The 22,157-nt window shown below is 42.9% G+C and overlaps 1 protein-coding gene across 1 annotated transcript in view; it reads right to left on the minus strand.

Moving 5' to 3' along the window:
- The window catches only part of obsl1b (obscurin like cytoskeletal adaptor 1b), a 36,916-nt gene extending 17,199 nt beyond the window's left edge, over nucleotides 1-19,717 (minus strand). Inside the window, exons 1-7 of the mRNA XM_080478222.1 lie at nucleotides 18,608-19,717; nucleotides 16,988-17,257; nucleotides 14,862-15,122; nucleotides 14,434-14,745; nucleotides 13,485-13,751; nucleotides 2,571-2,848; nucleotides 1,881-2,176 (exon numbers count right to left, since the gene is read on the minus strand). Of these exons, the coding sequence (XP_080334348.1) occupies nucleotides 1,881-2,176; nucleotides 2,571-2,848; nucleotides 13,485-13,751; nucleotides 14,434-14,745; nucleotides 14,862-15,122; nucleotides 16,988-17,257; nucleotides 18,608-19,622 (2,699 nt within the window). The 5' untranslated portion in view covers nucleotides 19,623-19,717. The remainder of the gene's footprint in view (nucleotides 1-1,880; nucleotides 2,177-2,570; nucleotides 2,849-13,484; nucleotides 13,752-14,433; nucleotides 14,746-14,861; nucleotides 15,123-16,987; nucleotides 17,258-18,607) is intronic.
- Between the last annotated feature and the right edge of the window lie 2,440 nt (nucleotides 19,718-22,157).

The raw sequence follows: 22,157 nt of genomic DNA on the forward strand, positions 1-22,157 counted from the left end.
TTTGTTTTGAGCACACTATAGCACACTATAAACCACCAGTGTTCAGTTATTTTTGCGCAATATTTTGAGAAAGCACCTACCTTGTACTTTCACAGTGAAATCCATTACGTCGTCCTTTGCATCACAGACATATTGGCCAGCATCGTCTTCTGTCAGGCAGTGAATGGTTAACTGACGCATGACACCATCCTCAAGGATCGTGACATTCCTGGAATCCTCCACCTCGTCCCCGTTCTTCTTCCAGGTGACTTCGGCATTTGATCTTGAAACCTCACAGTCCAGGACCAGAGTCTCTCCGGCCACTTTCTCTACTCTGCTTGCTGTCTTCCGCGGACGTATGAACCGAACAGGAGGCTCTGTAATTCAAGATGATTTGTGCATGAGAAAAGAACCTGATATATTCGTACTTCAAGTGGAGCTAGTGTTTCGTATAGATTGGTGACATTACCTGCTATGTTTACAAAGAACGTCACCGAGTCATCTGCTGTGTCACACACATATTCGGCTGAGTCTTTGACGGTAGCTTGTGGAATAATAAGTCTTCTGTAGACCCCATCCACCTCGAGAATAAGGTTGTCATTCTCCTCCACCTCGAGTCCGTCTCGATACCAGCGCACCACTGCATTGGGCCGCGAGATCTCACAGCTCAGTACCATCCTCTCAGAGGTCTGCTGGCACAGTTCCATTTGGGACTGACTTGGGGATACAATTTGTACTGGAGGCTCTGGAAATGGACGTTTTGATCAGGTTTACATACTGCTCAATGGTCAATGATAAATTAAATAAGACATATAGGTGAGAGAGGTACGGGTCCCATGCAGTTTTCAACTAAAAGTATCACTTACACTCAATGACTGCAACATTCGGTAAACCTGCTAATTGATCAAAAAGCAAGCAACCCAATACATTTAGGGATACAGACGTGAAAAAAATCTTTTGACAAACTCAACTTTAGATTTGGGGAAGAAACAAGATGATTTTTGTTCCAAAAAAGGCTTTTGAAAAATCTATACCCACAACGATCTCTGGATGTGACAGAATTGTCCTAGAAAGAGAATTTTCCATTTATGGGTCGTGCCACAAAGAATGGACCATAAGTGGTCCAAACTATTACGGCTTACCTAATGGTGTAAATGGCATGTTCCATATCTCTATCAACAGAAACACTGTGTTTCAAAGGTATCTCACGCTGCTTTACAGTAAAGCAACAAAGAGCCCATAACCCATCGCCCACCACCTATCCAAAGCTGGAACAGTTTGTGACAATGACTGGCAGCTCAGTAAAGATGAGAATGGAGCTGCATCTGCTTTAAATCTGAAGACGTTACTCACATGGAGAAGTGAGTCACTCACTCCTCTTTGAAGATACACTGGTCAGGCTCAAATAACACTTTTTTTTTTAATCATTCAGCTTTTTTTTCCTGTATGCATACCATTTGGAACTTTACCTGTAATACTGAGGTGAAAAAATATTGAGTCGTCGGCCGTGTCACAGACATATTCTCCAGAATCTTCCACTCTGCTGCTGATAATCTTGAGCCTTCTGTAAGGCCCTTCTATCTTGAGCTTGATGTTTTCACTCTCTTGGAGCTTTTGGCCATCTTTGTACCAGCTGACCACCCCGCTGGGACGAGACAGCTCACAGCTCAGAATGATTTCCTCAGGGACGTGACGGTCGAGGTGGACGTCCTCCTTTGGATAGATTATCGTCACGGGAGGTTCTTTGAGGGGAGAACATCAAATCATCAGATCATCAAACAGTCCGAATATTCGAGAGTAAACGACTTTTGAAGTGAACATTTAGGTTGAAGGAAGACGATTTGTTACCTCGTATGTTAACCTTGAACATTAAAATGTTGTCTCCAGCACGACATGTGTACGTGCCCTTGTCAGACAGCTGGGATGAGCGTATGGTCAAAGTCCTTTTGGTGCCCTCGCCTTGCATTGACACATTACTGCTTGATTGCATTTCAGCACCGTCCTTGTACCACTGGACGAGCCCGTCAGCTCTCGATACATCGCATGACAGAACGAGCTGCTCTTGCTCCACAACCCCCTGGTAAAGGTCCTTCTCTGGGACATCGGCAAATGTTACCGGCGGAGCTGCAGAGAACGGCACAGCGAGGAAGTAAGTCGGAGCCTGAAAGTTGATCTCGAATTTCTGCACGTGCATCAGCTGCAAGGTCAAGTTTTCACAGCCTGTTCATGCTGAATTCAAGCCTTGCTAACTATGTAGCTCCCAACAGAACCAGGCCATTTATTTCTTTTTTTAAATTTTTTTTAAAGCAGAGTCAAAATGTTATTAGGAGCAGTGCGTGTGAAGAGTGCAACGACCACAGCTGTGAATAAACAAACGTCGGCTCATCAAAATACATGCTTTTCTGAAGTGATTTAAAGCATGTATATAAAAAGCAACGGAATGTTTGATGAATTAGAATCAGTTATGATGAACATGATGATGATCTAGTTTTGCCTTGTGGAATATTAGACGTCATGAAGGTGTAGACAACCGAGAAGTGAAAACATCTTGCCAAAAACAAGAAACAAAAGCTGAGCATATCACCTTTCACCTCCACACAGAAATCGTTGAAATCTGAATCATCATCATCATCAGTTTTATAATTGTACACCCCAGAGTGTGACGATGTGGCCGACTTCTGGACCGTGGTCCTCTTATTGCTCTCTGAATCGATGTTTATTCTCGATTCTGGCAGGACTTTTACTCCGTCCTCATACCCGCTGGTCTGGCTTGTAGGAGGTGAGACCTCACTCTGCTCACTCTGCTCACTCTGCAGTTTGATTGGGCTGCCTGCTTCAACAGACTTGCTCCTCTCAACTTCTGGAACAGCTGAGAATCAAACCCATGCTATAGGAATTTCAATTCATTGAACATAAACCAGATAGTAATGAGATATGCTGTGGTATGCCGTATTTTTGGAGACTACTACCATTAGGAAAGGGATGTCAGAATGGATAGACGGCTCCAGATTGAACATTGTTTGGTAAAATATGTTTGTCTACGCAGGCCCACAGAGAAACCACCGAGTCATTCTATCACTTTACATGCAGTATACAACACTAACATGGCTAGAAATCATTGAGCAGTTACTTTCTGCCAATATACGCTGGATTGCAATCATTAGCTATTAGTCCATCCATCCGTCTTCAATACTACTTTATCCAAATAAGAGATTATATATAAACCACAGTTGTAGGGTCGAACAAAAACAAAAAACTACTGTAGTGCTACAGAAATTGTTCGGTAATAGAGACTAATTGCTATAAGCTACAAGCTACAAGCTTCAATTACATATTTGGTAATCTGATAAGTAAAGGGTTAGCTGTAACTGTTGTTTGGCAATCAAAAGAAATCAAGCACATGCTAAAATGACATTTAAGACATTTTGTCATTATTATTAACTAAAGAGTTTCCATAGCATTAACTTATTTATTTAAATGAAGCTTGTTTTAACTAAATACATCCCTGGAAATCATCAAAAAACCAAAAGAAGTAGATGAACGATCATTAGTGCAAAGTACCTCAGAATGATTTCAACTCTGAGTTGATCTAGTAGCTGAGCATTAATTGAAAATTAGTAATTCTAACAAAGCTCAAAATACTTAGATCACCTGCAACATCCACCTTGAATTCTATATGGTCATCTGCAGCCTCACAGATGTACATGCCCGAGTGTCTGACATCCACAGATTGATTAACCGGCCCTCTCAGACTTTCTGCTCTTTGGATTTCATATCCGCTCTTTGGAAGCAGCTGTCCTCCATCTTTTTGCCAATAGACTTGGGAAGCTGGCTCTGAGGCTTCATGCTGCTGCTTAATTGGGCTGCCTGCTTCAACGTATTTGTTTCTCGCAACCTCTGGAAGGGCTGCAAACTTCACGGGAGTCGCTGCGGGTATTATAAGATTTGCAGAGCACCATTGGTAAGCTGATAAAACATCATGGGAGGAGTAGTGTTGTGCACATTTGGTTTGGTTATTTAGTGGTGCTGTTAAAGGTAGCTCTGTGTTTTCATAGTGAATACAACAAAACATATACATTTATGACAAATAAGGGTAATTTTGAAATGCTTGAGTCACGCCTAGAATCTAATGAAGTGAGAACAAGTGCAAGAAAATCACCTTCAATGTCCACATGGAACGTCACAACATCATCATCGAGTTTACAGTTGTAGTGGCCAGAGTCAGAGACCTTAGCCGAATGGATCATTAATTTTCTGAGGGTGCCATCTCGTTTCATATCAAGGCCTGTTTTGCAAAAGAGCTCCACCTCGTCTTTAGACCAGGAGACCTGTGCAAGAGGGTCTGACACCTCACACTGGAGAGTAATCGGACAACCAACTGAAATCATCCTGTACTTTTCTGATTGTGGGATTGGCATGATCTGTGGCGATCGGCCTAAGAGAGAGGGATGACAGGGGTTTGGGATAAGAATTCACTGATAGTGGCCAATACACGCTCTCCAGCCAGTCGTTCCATTTTCTCACAGACAAAGCAGACATCACACGTACCACTCACACCACAAAACAAGACGGCTACGGGATGATGTGCCACAGCAAGAAGACAGCAAGAAAAGAAAAGAATCACCTTGTACGTCCAAGTTAAAGGTGACGGTGTCGTCTGGTGTTGAACATTCATAGGTACCGGCATGCACGTTTTCAGCTGAAGGGATGAGGAGTGTCCTCGTCAGACCATCCGACAGTAACTCCACATTGTTTTGTGGCAGGAGTTGCAGCCCGTCCTTATACCAGTCAACATGAGCGGAGGGGTCGTGGGAAAGCTGGCAGCTAAGGAGAATGGGAGCGCCTTCTTGGACGGACTTGATCCTGTCACTCTCTTCGAGCTCTGAGAACTTTGTGGCGAGCGCTACAGGTTTCAGACATTGCAAAAAAGAGTGTCTTAATAAACATCAGAACCTCGTAAATACTCGGCTCAGAATTTGAAATGGTCTCGAATTCAACCAAAAACATCAGACAACAAAAATTCCTTCAGAATCAAGAACATTTGACAAGAACGACACAACATCACAAACACCAAACTCAACCGAGACAGTGAGTAGAACTTCAAGAGCAGCCATGTTGTGAAAGTGAAAAGTACAACAATAATACTGTGAAGGTACATCGAAAAACAAGGTAGCTACAAGTTTTAGGTTAAGATACAGGAGGTGTGCTTAGTTAGTGTCATTAATGAGGATAGATAAACACATGAAGCGAAAGCTTTCTCAATATTCTGGATATGAGGTCACATCATTTATAGTATTATTTGAGCTTGGTTAAAGCGTTATGAAAATGTGCGATATAATAAAGGGAATTTGTCTTAGCGTGACATGCTATAAAATGTTAACATAATCTTTGGTATTAGCTTCTATCAAGAAAATATTTGGGAAGCAGAATAATGGATGTTTTTTTCTTGGGGGGGGGGGGGGGGGGGGGGGGTTATTAGACTTGCTATTAGTTGCCAGACAAAGAAAGTGCTGCAGAGTCTTTCAGCATCACCTTTCACTTCCACAGCGAACTGGATGTCATCATCCTTTGACTCGCAGTGATACACGTCAGCGTGAGCCTGCTCGGCTGAGGGCACAACTAGACTCCTCACATTCCCCTCTGAATGGAGGTCTAGTCCGCTCTCAGGGGGGGATTTTGCTTCATCCTTGTACCAACTGACTGGTCCCGTGGAGTCTGACAGCTCACATTGGAGAGCAATTGGAGAGCCCGCAATGACCGTCATTTTCTGGTCAGGCTGAGATACAGCTGAAAATGTCAGAGTTGGAGATAAAAGTTTGAGGGTCAAACTGTTCAGTAACACAGGTGCTGTAATCAATAAAATGAAGCAAAGCACAAAGCTATAGCTTTCATGTTCAACCATTGAAATTACAGCAATATAACATTTTTACAACATCAGTTTTTGGTGTAAGAATGTTAGTATAATGCACTTTTAACTGGTGATGTCACCCAAATAATCAGTTTAGGTCCAACCAAACATGTACGCTTGCTTGAATAATCCCTTTTTTCATTATTTAAAAATGTATAGCTATTTACTCTAATCCCTAAGTTTAAATAATGTGGGTTTGACTTTGAACTTTGAATAGGTCAGTGGATGATAGTCTGGTCAAATCTAATATTCTTGAATATGTAAGTTTTCTTTGCTACCCCACAATTGGGAATCAGAAACGATTTGAGCCACATTTCCAATAGAAAAGTTTTATGTTGCTCACTAAACTGGGATAGTATTAACACGCGGTAATAAGACAGATTTTGACTAATGTTTACTTGCTTTGCTGTGTTTGTTGATATTGTTAGGTATTTTACAAAAGTGTCACAGACTGTTATTGTCTAAATAGTTCTTAAAATAAGCAAATTAATTTTTACTTATCATATTAAAGTTGATTTTGCAAATAACTCACATTCAAAATCAGAGCAAGCACATTTAGATGCATCAAACAATGGCTAAAAAAAAAATTTTTCTTTGAAGAAATAAAAACATTTGTCACCTTTAACGTCCACATGGAACTGCACTGCATCGTCTGTTGTCTTGCAGCAGTAAGTCCCTGCATGAGACAGCGCCACTGACTGGAAAGTCAGTGCTCTTATGGATCCTTCTGCCAGCATGTCTTGCCCGTCTGCTTCATGGAGTCTTATGCCATCCTTGTACCAAGTAACGTCAGCTTTTGGATCTGATATCTCACATTGCAGGACTATGGGTTCACCAACTCCAACAGACTTGTTCCTCTCTGCCTCACAAAGTGTTGTGATTGTCACAGGTGGAGCTGGGGAGGTTTGAGGTAACATCGGGAGAAAATTGCATCACTATGACTGACTGCAACACAAATGATCCTTTAAAAATTACACAAAAAAAAAAGTTCTCATTTCAATATTAGTCATGCCGGTATAGTGTAAGAGTTAAAATAGGTCACTGAAAAAAATCTGTCCTCAATTATTAGTAATCTACTGAGGTATATATGGTTAGACCAGAGAAAACTATGCATTCAAGTTAGGATTCAAAGCTATTGGATTTACTTTTTTTTTTTTTCTCTAATTGTAATATTCCTCCCAGTCCACCCACACTTAAAAGTTTCACATCAGTTTTTAGTATGTACAAAATCAAGTAAGTAAATGTAGAAATTGTCAAAATGTCAAGGATTGCAAAACACAATCTCTTCATTTTACACAATGTTAACATTGTGCCCGTCCATTTCTTTTTGTTTGATAATGCTAACCATTTAAATCACCTTCAACAGCCACCTTATTTGCAGTGACACTGTCTCTCCAATGACTGTCACATATCCGTGATAGATAGATTTCTTCTGATTGGACAGTAGGTGCTTCCTTCAAATAGAAAGGATCTGCAAAACAGGTAAAAGATCCTTTCCCGGAGATAAGCGTGCTGTCTACTTGGTCCTCGGTGGTCTCCGTGGTGCGATGACACGCTGCTTTAACTGCTGCTTCTTCACTCGACCATTGCAACACCTCCGGATGGCTCAGTATATTTTGTCCAGTTTGATGCAGGTCATCCAATCGAGCAAATGCAGACTGTTGCAAGTCGTAAAGCTCTGTCTGGGAAGTGTCTACCTCTTTGTGGTTCGACCAGTTCAGCGTTTCAAAGGATTCTGCTTCTTGGAAGACAGTGAGCTTCTCTGACAGGACAGTTTTCTGTAGGGGTCTTTTTAACTCCTCTGATTGGTCAGTTGTAGTCCTGAAAGAGCTAAAGGACCCCATGGAGTGCACACTCTCAGTTTGTAAACACTCTCGATGCTCCTCTGAATGGCCAGCAGTCATCTCCATGGAACAACTTGGCCCTGTAGATTGGACAACAGCAGTCTGTTGGGTTTTAATAGTCTCCTTCGATGGGTAGCAGTCCAAGGCAGCAGTTTGTAAGGCCTTAAAATGTTCTTCTGATTGCACAACATTATGTTCTGAGGCTTTAAAAGGCTCCTCTGATTGGGCAGTAGTAGAGTGTGAGGACTTACAAGTTCCCTCTGTACAGGCAGCAGCAGTTTGCAATGACTCAAAGGGCTCTTCTGATTGGACCGTAGCAGTCTGTGAGGATAATAAAGACTCATCTGACTGGAAAGCTGCAGGCTGTAAGGTTTTGAAAGCTTCCTCCAACTGTACAGTAGGAGTTTGCAATGACTTAAAATGTTCCTCTGATTTCACAACGGCAGACTCTAAGGTGTTTAAAGTTTCCATTGACTGTACAGTAGGCATTTCTGAGGATTTCACACACTCTTCACTTTGTATGGTAGAAGTTTCTAAGCCTTTGAAAGACTCCTGTGATCGGACAATAGTAGTAAGTGACGGTTTGAAATGTTCCTCTAATGGAATGGTAGTAGTTTGGAAGGTCTTCATAGACTCTTCTGATTGGACAGGACCTTTATGAAGAGATCTAATGAATTCTTCTGATTGGACAGGACTTGTTTGGAGTGATCTAAGGGGTTCTTCTGATTGGGCAGGACCTGTTTGAAGGGATTTAAAGGGTTCTTCTGATTGAACAAGAGCTGCTTGAGGGGATATGAAAGGCTTCTCTGACATGAAAGTAGCAGTTTGGAGGGATTTAAAGGGATGCTCTGATTGAATAATAGCAGGTTGGATGGATTTAAAATGCTCTTCTGATTGGACAGTAGCAGTTTGGATGGATTTGAAAGGTTCCTCTGCTTGTACACAAGCAATTTGGGAAGATTTACAATGCTTATCTGATTGGGACGTAGCCGTGTGGGATAGTTCAAAAGGTTCCCCTGATTGGACAGGAGCAGTTTGGCCGGATTCAAACGGTTGCTTTGAGTGAACAGTGAAACCCTGGATAGATTTAATGGCCCCTTCAGATTCCACACTTGCAGCATGTGAGGAATCAAGGGGATCTTCTAACTGAGGAGCAGCAATTTTTAAGGAGTTGGTCCACATATCTGATTTGGCTGTAGATATGAATAAGGTGTTAGTATTGTGCTCTGGCATGGTTGCTAAAGCTCGCAGGGAGTTAGCTAGCTCTGACTCGACAGCCAGCATCTTCAAGGCACTAAATAGCTCCTCTGATTCAACAATGAGAGACTTGTGTGCTGCGTCTCCTGATACAACATTTGCAGTTTGCATAAAGTCACATGATTCATCTGCCTGGACAGCTGTCTGCAGAGAATTTTGAAGTTCTTCAGTTGGAGCTTCTGCATGCTGTACATAATGAATGATTTCCTCACCTTGCAGTTCTGTGGGCTTAGTGTGATGGTGTGTGTCAGATTGTGTAGTCGTCGACTTTACAGAGTTACAGTACATTGGTGATTGGGCGCTTATGATTTGTTGACTGTCCGGGAAATCCTGTGTCCGAATAGTTGTGGTACAATCAGTCATATGTTCATATGTTGACTGAAAGTTTGGCATATGCCTGGAATGGTCTTCAAAAGTCTGACTATCTCCTCTTTTGCCACTGAGGAGACCAGAATTGACTTCTGTGGGCGTCTGGACAACTTCAACGGGATAAGCCTCTTCAGTAGACTTGTTCTTCTCTTGGTCAGAAGAGAGCCTTGGCGATGCAGCTATAAGCATTGTGATGTACACAGAGAAAGGTTTTCAGTGGTTGATGGTCTCAATACTTCTTCTCATAACAGAATTTGACATCATTGTGGGTTAGGATGGAGTTATGGGAAATTCCATTGCAAAGACAAAGAAGAAGGTCGACCAGGTTTGGTCTGAAAGTGTGCTCCAATGTATCTCCCTTCAGCTGACTCCTAACATTGTCATACCATAAATTCTTACATTAGCACCTGGATCACCTAAACATGCTTTAATTTTCTCTTCTTTGATAAGAGGTCGTTGTCATTGCAACGGGGAGAGGTTCAGGGCAGCAATGTGAATGAGAGGATCTGGTGACGAATAAGACATAAGATGGACTTAAAAGAGCTGTAAGTTGCTTGTTACCAGCAAAGATGGCTGTTAAATGAAGAATGGATTGACAAACAAAACATGTATGTTAGTATTAGAAGCAGCTACACAGCTACTAACAACCACATGTTTGATTAAGAGCCAAAACCAGCAGGAAATGACCTGAGACCAGGGATGACAATGTGACACAAAGCAATTTTCAAAAGGAAAAAAAGATTTACAGATGCCTCAGATGATTCAGCTGTGAATAAAATATACCACTATTGTTAGTGGCATGTATGTGCTGGGTTAACATGGATGACTGATGTTGAAAGTTTCAAATCACCTTTGACATCCACAGTGTATTGGGTAGATGCATCTGCTATCTCACCAATCTCATCACCATAGTGACACTGCCCTGCTGTTTGGACAAAGCCAAAGAGAAAACAAATGAGCTGTGCGATAGCTTCATGTATGCGGCTGAATTTTGAATTCATCATTATGCAGGTACAATGAGGGACACCACCTTTCATGTCCTCATTTAACTGTGCATCGACAGATGTTTCCCAGTCAATCCTCCCATCGCCAGACAAGCATTGGGATTGGAGGGGCAAGATTTGACTGCTGCTCTGTGATTCGCAGTCAGCTTCTATCTTGGGGTAGATCCGGGTTCCATCTTTGTACCAACAGGCTTTTGCAATGGGATCTGAAATCTCAAACTGCTGGACAATTTGGCACTGTGCTTCTGCAGACTCGGCCTTCTCAATGTCATGGTCAAGTAGACACGTCGGAGATGGCACTACAGACAATCATCAAGGGGGGATAGTTTCAGTGCACAAAATATCCTAGAGTCTTGAGAAAAATGACTGCAAAGAGAAACTGTAACATATATTTATAGCGATCTGCTGAAAGCTACATTAAAATGTTAGTCAAAACTAAGGACGAAAACACAGATGTCCAAAAAATTTAAAAATCACCTTGATTTTTTACTATTAACTGGGCAACATCATCTGCGGTTGCACAATAGTATGCTCCAGAGTTGGAAGGATGAGTTGGTTCAATAACAAGGGTCTTCTTGATGCCTCCCATTTCAAAATCAGGTTCTCTAATAGAAATGGGATCTGTATTCTCCTGCCGTGACACCTGGCAAGCAGGGTCTGAGGTTTCACGGGTGGGCTCGGTAGGGCAAGCTGCTTCGAGAGTTTGCATCTCCACAACCTCCGGTGAGGGTGACAATGGCAAGGTTGGAGCTAAAGACGATGATTCAAGTTATAACCGTGGACTCAGGAATGCATGTTTACAGAATGAAGAAAAGAGTTACATGTTCAGCTTCCCCATATGTCAAAACTCACATTTAAGACAAAATACATATAACATACATTTGTGTTTTGTGAGTAAACATTAATACTACCATTGGTTTAGGACACAGTTCTAATTTCATACAAAGCACCACTTAAAAACAGACAGAGACATATGCATCGTGTAGATGTTAGTCGCATCTAGTCTCCAGAAAGCTCTAGTGTTTGCGCCCAAAAAATAAAAAATAAAATTTATCACCTTTGATATCCACAGTGAAGTGGATAGTGTCATCAGAGGTTTCACAGCTGTATAGCCCTGAGTGCAAGAGCTCAGCAGATGGGATAATGAGTTTCCTCGACGTGGCATTACTCTGTATATCCCAACCACTCTGCAGGAGGAGTTTTTTACCATCTTTATACCAGCAGACGGGCACACTGGAGTCTGCGACCTTGCATTCCAGCTCCAAAGGTTTACCCACTTCAAGCGACTTGGTTCTCTCAACGTCAAAGATTGTTGAGTACGCCACTGGTATCGCTAGCATTGGAAATTCAGGACAGCTATGTAAAATCAAGGCTCTGGAAATAGATACCTTACAAAAAAAAATAAAAAAAATGCAACTGCCGAGCAGAAGATTAAAAAGGCTTTGGAGACTTTCAATTGATAAACAACCACAGCAGTCACAAAAGTAATGAACAGCAGCAGTAATTATCTAGTTGGTTAACCGTTCCTTGTAGTCATGTGCATAAAACAGTCTTTCAAACCACATAGTAGAAGCAGGGATTATTAGTGGCTTCTAGAAAGATGGGCTGGGGTTACAATCAGAACGCACAAGATAAGAAGTGTAAAGTCACCTTTGATCTCCACTTGAAACTCCATGGTATCGTCCTGCGTGGTGCATCTGTACACACCCGAGTGGCACAGCTCTGCAGACTGAATAACTAAAGTCCTTGTGTCGCCAACTGAGCGGATTTGTAATCCAGAGTTTGAACTGAGTTGTATTTCATCCTTGTACCAGCAAACGGGGGCCTCGGGATCCGACACCACACACTGGAGGTCTATTGGGCAGCCTGCTTCGATTGACTTGGTCCTCATTTCTTCTGACATAGGTGAGAACTTCACAGGTGGAGCTATAGATATGTTTAGATTTGATGTCAACCTTCAGTCAAAGTCAAGCCAGCCATTTAGACTACTCATCATCATCTATTAACAACCGACGACTACATTGCTAACATGCTGCATCACAAGGAAAGGACAACGGGCAACTTAGCTGCACATTTAATGAGTGCTAAGAAGAGAAGCAGCAGACAAGAATGTCATCAGAGTTAGCTGTTTGCTGAGAAGAAGCCTAATGTTAATGTTTCATATCGCTTAAGGTAAAACAAATCACCTTTGATGTCCACACTGAAGGTGATCGTGTCACCCTTTGTCTTGCAGCAGTACAGGCCGGAGTGAAAAGCTTCAGCAGAGTGGACAATCAGTTTCCTCTCCAAGCCATCACTTATAATATCTACGTCATTTTGCGGGTGGAGCTTTGACCCGTCTTTGTACCAGTGCACCTGGGCGGTAGGATCTGAGAGCTCACATTGTAAAGCAATGGGGGAGCCTGTTTGGATGGTTTTGTTCCGCTCAGCATCTGGAATAGCTGAAAACCTCACAGGTGGGGCTATGGATATTTAGATATTTCAATGGGTTGTTAGGTTAAACAGGCTGTGTTTGGATAAGTCAGATGAAGAGAAGACAACATGCATACTTTTGAAGGCATGAACAAAGAAAAGAGTACAAGTGACAGTGAAGATAGTTAGTCTCGTTGAAAGACAGCGTGTATTGTAAGAAACTCAATCCACTCACCCTCTACTTCCACATTAAACCTGATTACGTCATCGATGGCATCACAGCAATACACTCCTGAATGGGTGAACTCTGCTGACTGGATGACAATTCGTCTCATGGTGCCCTCTGACTGGATATGAAGGCCCTCCACTGTTTGCAATTCCACCCCATTTTTGTACCAGTGCACCAGAGCTGCCGGGTCTGACAGCTCACAGTAGAGCACTATGGGGTTTCCAATTTCTACAAATTTGTTCCGATCCATTTCTGACAGTGGTGAAAACTTGACAAGAGGAGCTGTAAATTTCAAAGAAACAACGGAACATTTTTATATTGTGCAGTCTTATTGGTAACTTCATAAACTGCGTCGTTGATAGCACGGCAATGCAGAGTTGAGGCAAAACATCCTTGCCAAATTTGTCCTTTTTACAAAACATTGCAAAGTTTCAGTCAACAAAGACATCCTCAAGCAAATACTTTAATCGACCCAGACGTACCTTGAATGTAAAGCGCTGCAGAATCACGGATGCCGTAGGCAATAAATGTGATCTCAGCTCCATTGTCTGTATCTCGTACTCCACGGATGCGAAGAGACTGGTGCGTTCGCGACCGACGCATGGAATAACGCTCATCCTCCTGAAGCTGGGTTCCATTTAAGAACCACGTACCAATAACGGAAGCTGAGAGTTCAATCGAGAAGATGCCATCTTGGCCTTCTGGCACTAAGGCATCCTGTAAGGGAGCTTGTATTCTTGCTACAGGAACTGGAAAAGAAAATTGAACAGTCAGTCCCCCGCAACCTGAAAGGCCCTGTATCATACAGTTTTTCAACATTTTCACATAGAAGCCAAATGTACAACAATATTGAATTCAAAGTATTGCCCCAAATCCAGCCTTGGTTCTGAATTTAAACCAGTCTAAAAGTCCCTCTACTGAGCTCTATTGAGAACAGGCTGTTTCTGTGTCTGCGTCAGTCCATGCCTACTCCAGGCCTCTCTTGGGGAGAACAGCTATCTGATGTTTAAGATTAAGTGGTTTCCCTGTTAACCGGTGACCCAGCAATGATGGACACTAAAGAATGTCGGTCACCATCTACTAGTGAAACCAGTTACTCCGAAACACCGTTACAATACACTAATGTTTATCGCTATGACTCGTATAAACGCTGTCGGTCAACCAGTTTAAATATCAGTAAGGCAGAGCTTCACTACCAGAGGGAGTGATTGTTTCCCCACATGACATCATGAAGGGAGAATCTCCAAATTGCCTGTATGAGCAGACATTCGCTAAAAAGTGGAGCAAGCAAGTGAGAGAGATGACAGGCGTTCACTTCTGGGGCCTCCCACACATGGCTATGGCGACATATATTACTGCGAGGAAGCCATCATAAAGTGAATTTTGAATTATATAACACAACCTCACTGATTCATGTACAATAAAACTTACCCAGGTGAACAGTTCTGGGGAACTCGACATTGTTGCTCTTTCCATATTTGTTCACACTGCAGATGCGAAAGCGATAGTCAGCCTCACAGGGGACGCTGTCACCGAGGATCTCCACAGAAGTCGCAGAGTCAGTGGTGAGACACTGCAGCCACTCCTGCGAACCAGTGCCCACTTCTTGTCGCTCAAGCACGTATCCAGACGGTGGGTTCTTCCGCGTGTCCTGAGCAGGAACCCATGAGAGAAGCGCTGCATTTGCACGCTCTGTGTTGATCTGCACCCCTACAGGACAACTAGGAGGACAATGTCTTGCCGCTGAAAAGAGAAAACACTTTATTAACTTAGATCGTACATGTTTATGATTGCAGTATCGAGGTTTTGTGGAAAACTGTGTATTCTATAAGCTTTAGATTTCTGTAGAAAGACTTCACCTTTCACTCTCAGCTGAGAGGAAGTCTTTGATCTTCCAACGAGGAACGTGACAAGGCCAGAGTCTTGGGGCATTGTATTGACAAAAACCAGGATGTGAGTTCGACCGAACGACTTGAGGATGGTCTGATGGGTCTCACGCAGCTCCATGCCATCTTTATACCAGTGTATGTCCATCTCTTCTTTTTCCACTTCCACACAAAAAGCTGCGTTCTCCCCCTCCAATACATCCACTTTCCTGGGAAGCTTCCGCAAGATTGTACCTGCAAGAAACACAAGGGGTTTGGTTGCATATTTACATTGAAAGGATTTAATTTTTTTTTTTAATGAATCACAAGCTTTACAGATTAATCTGTAGGCTTTCCCCTAACAGGATATCATTATGTGCCAGTGCCAAAATCATTTGAGTCATTGGTTCTGATCTGACAGAGCTTTTGTTTAGGATTGGTTATAATTCTTTACAAATGGATTAGAGGACTTTATTGATTAAGGCTGTGTTTATGTGATCTTTATTAAGTGTTTAAGAAAAGTTTTGTGTTACAATATTTTCAAAATTATGTCAGTGTACAAGTAAACTGCAGAAACGCTGAGAACAATGCAGTTTTCCTGTTGGGCGAACGATGGATGCTGTTAATTGTTTTTAAAAAAACATAAAACCACACACACATGCGTGCAGAGAACAATATGCTATTGAAATTAACACTGTCGAGTATATGGACATTTGTGTGGACAGACAAAGTTGTATTGTTATTACGGGAGAATATGGACTGTGAGTCATGACACCCTGGATGGAAATATTAATGTTATTGTCCGTCTTCTTGTGCATGTGCAGATGAACTATTTCTTGCAGCAGTAGTGCTCATGAGCAGCAGCAGCTTACCGGAAAAGTAACCGGGCTGCTCTCTCATTCATTCTCCTCCAAACTGGCACACACACACACACACACACACACACACACACACACACACACACACACACACACACACACACACACACACACACACACACACACACACACACACACACACACACACACACACACACACACACACACACACACACACACACACACACACACACACACACACACACACACACTCTCAGCCACTCCCATGCTGAACAGAAGAATTGGAACTATGATAAGAACATCATCAGTAAACCAACAACAGCACAACTGCAGACATATTACAATATATTGGCTTTCTTCTTGTGTCTCGGGGACTGATGTCAAGTTCGCCACAAGTCACTTTTTCATCATAGGCACAACCCGCCAAGCAGCCAGCGACACAAACGTAAACAATGGATGGAAGAGTGAGATGCACGTTTTTCTAGCTGGGAACATTCACTATTTTGAGTTTGTGTCAGCTAAATATGACAATACTCAGGTTCATTGTACACTTTGTGCTGGCGACAGTGTTATCTAGCTTCAAACACACTACGTTTTTAAAAGAGAAAGCAATAATCAGATTACTTTTTCAATGTAACTGTGGCAACACTGGTAGTTTTGGTACTGAAACCACACACAGATACGTGCACAGAACAATACGTTACAAACATTAACAATGGTGCACTTGTAATGACAGACGACAAAGTTGGATTGGTATTCTGGATGTCTCTCACCTACAAAACTACCAAGTCCTCTGAGAATATGAACTGGGAGTCTTGATACGGTGGAGGGAAACATTGTTATTATTGTCCATCTACTTGAGCATGTGCAGGAGAACTATTTGCTATGGGCGTGGTCAGTGCTGTTGATCCCCAAAACACAACGAAAGTTTTCCCTTTTCACTTTGAAAACGTTGCAGTGTAAACAGGGCCTAAATCTATTTTAACGCCTTTAAGACAAACCTGTAAACTGATAATATTGCTTCAGAATATTTGTTCAAAAACTAACAATCTGTCCCAGACGAGCCGAAATCCTGTTGTTGTGGCATGATTGTTCACCAGTTGTAGTAACAAAAGAATGTTGAGCCACAGAGAGTTTTATGAAGGTGAATGTGCAGTACATCATGCAGAAAACATTTTAAAGGGTTTCGATAGTGATTTTGTTTATGTGAACAATATTGCAGATGTTTTTTTTTTTTACATTTTCCACATAATGCAATTTAAACATTGGACCCAAATTTACCTTTTACAGCTACCTCTGCAATACTTCTGCCCCCGTCAGGCATCTCACAGAGGTAAATCCCATCATCGTCCACTCCGATGTCCCGGATTGTTAGTCGCCGTTTTGTTCCCCACTCCTCCATTCCATATTTGGCCCCTGGCTGTAGTCGTCGATCCTCCAGATACCATGTGATGGGAACAGAGTCCTCTGGAACTTCACACTCGAGGACAGCTAAATCGCGTTCCCATACTTCGAGATCAATGAGCGGCTGCTTGAACCGCACAGGCGGCTCTGGAACAGACAAAAAGGAAGCAGGGCCAGTTTGATTAAGATAATGTGACATATATACTTACACATTTTCTCAATATAAATTCTTCAAGCCTGATTACCCCATGGAAACCTATCCACAACACGCACAGGCATGTCCTTGTGCGATCTAATTGGAAATGTATTTGATGGTAAATTCCAGTTGAGCAAACAAGATGAATAAAATCACGAGACCAGTGAAGGAATGGGAAAGTCATTAACACATCAGGGTGCTAGATGGGGAATAAACTGTTTGTAACTGACACCATCAGACAGTACCAGACAGTTGTACGTAAAAGAATGTGGACTGTGTTTAGTGGCCTGCCGTGCAAAGCTCTTCATTTCCTGATCTTGCTAATGTTTTAACAAGGCGAATTACACACACACGCACACACACACCCCACGTTTAATTGAAATCGTATTCCTATCCAGCCTCTCGCCACTGCTGATCGCTAATCCTGCCTTATCGCTGTTTCCACCGGCCCTAAGTGATGCGGTACAATACTTTCTGATGGTGCCATGGGTTTGGACCTCCCCTGGCCATGTGAGAAACACGATCCCCCTCCTTCCCAAAGACTTCGATCACATGGGCGCCCACCCCTGGACCTTTCACAAGCTAAGTGACTTTGCAGACATCATGCTGCTGTTGATATCCACCTCGAGCTGACAAACTTTGCCCTTCCGTGTATCTCTGGGGTAGAATTTCAGATCATTAATCTATTTCATTGAACCTCCATGAGCCTTTCAGTATTTACAGAACACAGACTTCCTGACATGCCCTTTCAAAATATCCTGACCAATGATGCACAAGGTTTGACTGGATGATTCCTGAATTAGGGAAACGTCAAAATCAGTTTGTCACAAAAAATTGCTTGCATTTGCTGTATTTATTGTATTACCACACGGAAAGCTTGTTTTTGGAGTGCAAGCTTTTACATAATTAACTATAATAAGGTGCCTTACATGTAACTCAAACTCTTAGACTGTTTTGGCAACATCGGCTCAGACGTAAGCTTATTTCTTTTTTTTTTGTTTCATCATTATTACTTTTTTTTCATTTGATGTATAGTTTTTAAAGTGTCTATTTTACCCTTTGGCACTTCCCCACTAAATGATCTCAGTGTACGTCTTCATCTCACTGACATCATTGCAGCATCAAATAGATGGAAATTCGATCCAAGAACACTCCACTCCCTACTCACTGCTTTACTCACTGAATAAGGCATTGCGGTCTCAGACTGTGTCTAAATCCACTGTTTATAGTGTGTGCTCATCCCTTTCTTCACATTTGGTATTGATCAGGTTTGAAGCCTTTTTAAAATAGTTTGGACTCACCTTTGACAGAGAGGTGAACGGCGCTGAGGGTTTGCCCTGCTGTGTTTGATGCCGCACACACATAAACTCCATTATCCTTTTGTTTACAATACAGAACTTTAAGTGTGAAGTATCCTTCTCTGTCCTCGTATAACAAGTAACGCCTTCCCGACAGTATCAGCCTGCCGTCTTTCCTCCAAAGAATCTCTGGTTTGGGTTTACCGGTGACAAAGCAGCGGAATTTGGCATGTTTGCCCTCTGTCACCGCGAACATTTTCACTTTAGTTGACTTAGTCGTGGAGTCGTCTCTGAGGCGGTTTGGCACTTGCCTTCCACACCTCTGTTTGCCCTGGTGGGCTTTCCAGTGGCCGTTTGTGTAGCCGTTCCGATTTCCTTCTTCCTCGTGTCCCGGGCCCGCGTCGACGAGCAGCACGGCTCCTGCCAGTGCTTCCCCGAACTCGTTCCGAGCTTTGCATGTGTAAACCCCGCCGTCTGGAGCGCGAGTCTTAAAGATCTTGAGCTGGAACCAGCCTCCGTCCTGGTAGCCCACGCTGAAGTGTGTACTTTCAAAGATCTCATTCAGCTTCCTGCCGTCCTTTTCCCAGGCAACCTCTGGCCGTGGGTTTCCCCAGAGCTTACAAGAGAAGACGGCATCTTCCCCGCGACCGACGCGAGTGGAGAGCGGCTTGATGAGGAACAGCGGCTTGTTTTCCTCCCGGAGCTCCATCTCCTGCGCCTCACCCTCCACCTTCAGCGTGGCAGCGGCGTACGTCTCCCCAATACTGTTCTTCGCCTTGCATATGTACTGTCCGCTGTCCTCGCTCACGACGGCCGAAATGATGAGATTGTATACATTTCCATCCTCAAAGATCCTGTATCGTCCTTGCGGGTCGATTTTCTCGTTGTTTCGCTCCCAGATGACGGCGGGCCTCGGGTCGCCGCCGATCTGACACTTCAGGACTGCATCAGTCCCGCTGTTTACGACCACAGGTCTCGGGTAGGCGAAGAACCGTGGCGCTCCTCCGAACACATCCATGTCTGCTTCTCTGACAGCGTCGAGAAGTCCAGGAGAGCAAAAGGGGAGCTATTCACTGGGGCAAGACCGTCCAACTCCAACTGCACTGTAGTTTACTGGAAAAAAACAACAAAAAAACACACAAAGAAAGGAATAACTGTTTACACCTAATGTACATGTTCATTTTTGATATTCTCTCAAATTAAAAATGCAGAAATAGGACATCTTATGCACCGCATGTTATGCGATCATCCAAATCCATGTGGCTTGAAGAAGAAAATACAACTTCTTGCACAGGAGAAGTCAGCCTCCGCCCTCTTTCAGTGCCGCGTTTCAGCACAAACAGTTGGTATGATTATTAGGGCTGATTGAATTAGATCTGTCTGCGTGAGAGAAAAACACAGCCTTGCAGTAAGAGGGGGACCAGCCTAGTCCTGTTGCGACAGCCACAACACATAGCCGGTACAGCTGGTGCTGTATTTCAATGGGAAAGTGCTTAATATAGTGCGCCCTAAATAAAGACCTGTGAGGGGAGCGTGTGTCAGGTATCACAAAGACAGTGGAGAAACCCGCGTGTTCACACAAACACCAGTCCAAATCATAGTGCGCCCACCCAAGAGAGCTTGTGTTCAAAATATGCCGAGCGCCTCTCTCTCTCTCTCTCTCTCTCTCTCTCTCTCTCTCTCTCTCTCTCTCTCTCTCTCTCTCTCTCTCTCTCTCTCTCTCTCACACACACACACACACACACACACACACACACACACACACACACCCCCTTTGCTGGCAGCTCTGTTCGATAATTCTTTCTCCAAATGCCAGTAGTATTTTTATGTCACATTTCCACAAATATCGTATCGCAGCTGAGCGAATCTAGAGGTGCCGAAGGTGTCTGGCATATTGCTGTGTACTTCTAATCTACCTCCAAGCAAGCTGGGCGTAATGTGTTTTCGGACTGTTTCTGCTTGTGGATTCATGACACAGAGTTTCGGAGTTTCGAAGCTCTTAGATTACAATTTTTGAAGTCACTACTTGGTATGAGCCAGGATTTATTTTCAACGGTGGCTGTAACGGTAGTATTAACGTCGCTATGCTATTCATCAATTATATAAAAAATAAAAACAATTATTATATAATGTAACTGCAATAATGTATAGATTTTTAAAACCATACTCTTTAAACACTAAAACAGACTTGATATGATTGTAAAAACTGATATAAGATTTGTATCGCAGCAGAACTCTTGCATCTTTTCCTAAGTTGTATAAAAGCACCTCCTTCAACATCGCAGGCTATTTTATTAACACGGTGGGGACATTGTGTTTAAAGTCTCTTTAATATTCCCTCCGGAGGTTTAAAGAGAGGAGATTAACCCCTGTGTTTACTCGCCTGATTTAATTGGAATGACCTGTGCCCCCTGTGAAGCTGCGCCGTGTACCCCTCACATGACCTACCTCGCTTCAGTCGCCAGGAACGACATGCATTCCGTCCCGGCGGTCTTCCTCCGAGCTGAGGGGCAACGCCGCCCGTCTCCCGAAGGCTCACCAATGTCCCAAGTTGACTTCAGACACATGCTACCTCCCCGAGGCCCCGGCTTCTCCTCCAGCACATTGTTCCTTCGCCGCCTCGTGTTCTGTTGGAGGGACAGAAAGCAGACCTTCAGCACTCCTCCTGGGCTTCCTGTTCCAACAACTGGAGAGCCGTCGCCCCCCCCCAGAATCTGTGTGCGCTTCAGGCCTCAGACACCCCAAGTGTCATTGTTCATGGAATACCGTTAAATGCTTTTGCAGCTGCTGCCGTCCCCTAAAAATACTGGCTGCCTCGATGACAGCAGTGAAGATAAGTCAGGCACTTCCATTCACTTGCCAGCAGGGGCTAAAGATAGTCTGGGTGGCCAGTGCAGGCCACACTACTTAGCTTACTTCAGGCTTTGCAATAAAAATCAAAAATAATTGCAGAAACTTTTACGATCTGAATATTTCAAGGCCCGTCTTCGACGATCTTCACATATTTGTGTGATTTATGTCTTTCACATAGGACCTGTCATGAAGTGGTTGACCACGTCCCAGGGAGTGGCAGCATGTTTTAGCCAGTCCAGGCAGAGCTTATTGACACAAAGATAGAAAATAAATCGATTTAATTTAAAATAAAAACAAGGCCTCACACTACACATTCTCTATTGTCAATGAACAGCAAAATCCCTCATTACTCTAATAAAGTGGGATTTTTGCAATTTTTGTCACACTTGCATACATTTAACACAACATTTTAAAAGTCATACGTTTGAAAAGATGGTACTACTGGGTTTTCCCACAATCTGAAATAATATTTATCAATTTGCAATTTTGGAAAGAAGTGGTAATAAATTGATGCGTTTCTTATTTTAATAGAACAAAAATTTGTCTATTTGCTTTTTTGCACTTTATTTTACAAAGAAAATGTGCCTGAATTTAGACCAGGGGTGTCCAACACATTTTAGTCCAGGGACCACATAAAGCCAGATTACACCTTGAGTGGGCTCGATGGATGAAATAGTCCCATAATAACTTTTAAATTTAA

Source organism: Lipophrys pholis (assembly GCF_963383615.2).
Source record: "Lipophrys pholis genome assembly, chromosome: 13".
NCBI lineage: Eukaryota > Metazoa > Chordata > Actinopteri > Blenniiformes > Blenniidae > Lipophrys > Lipophrys pholis.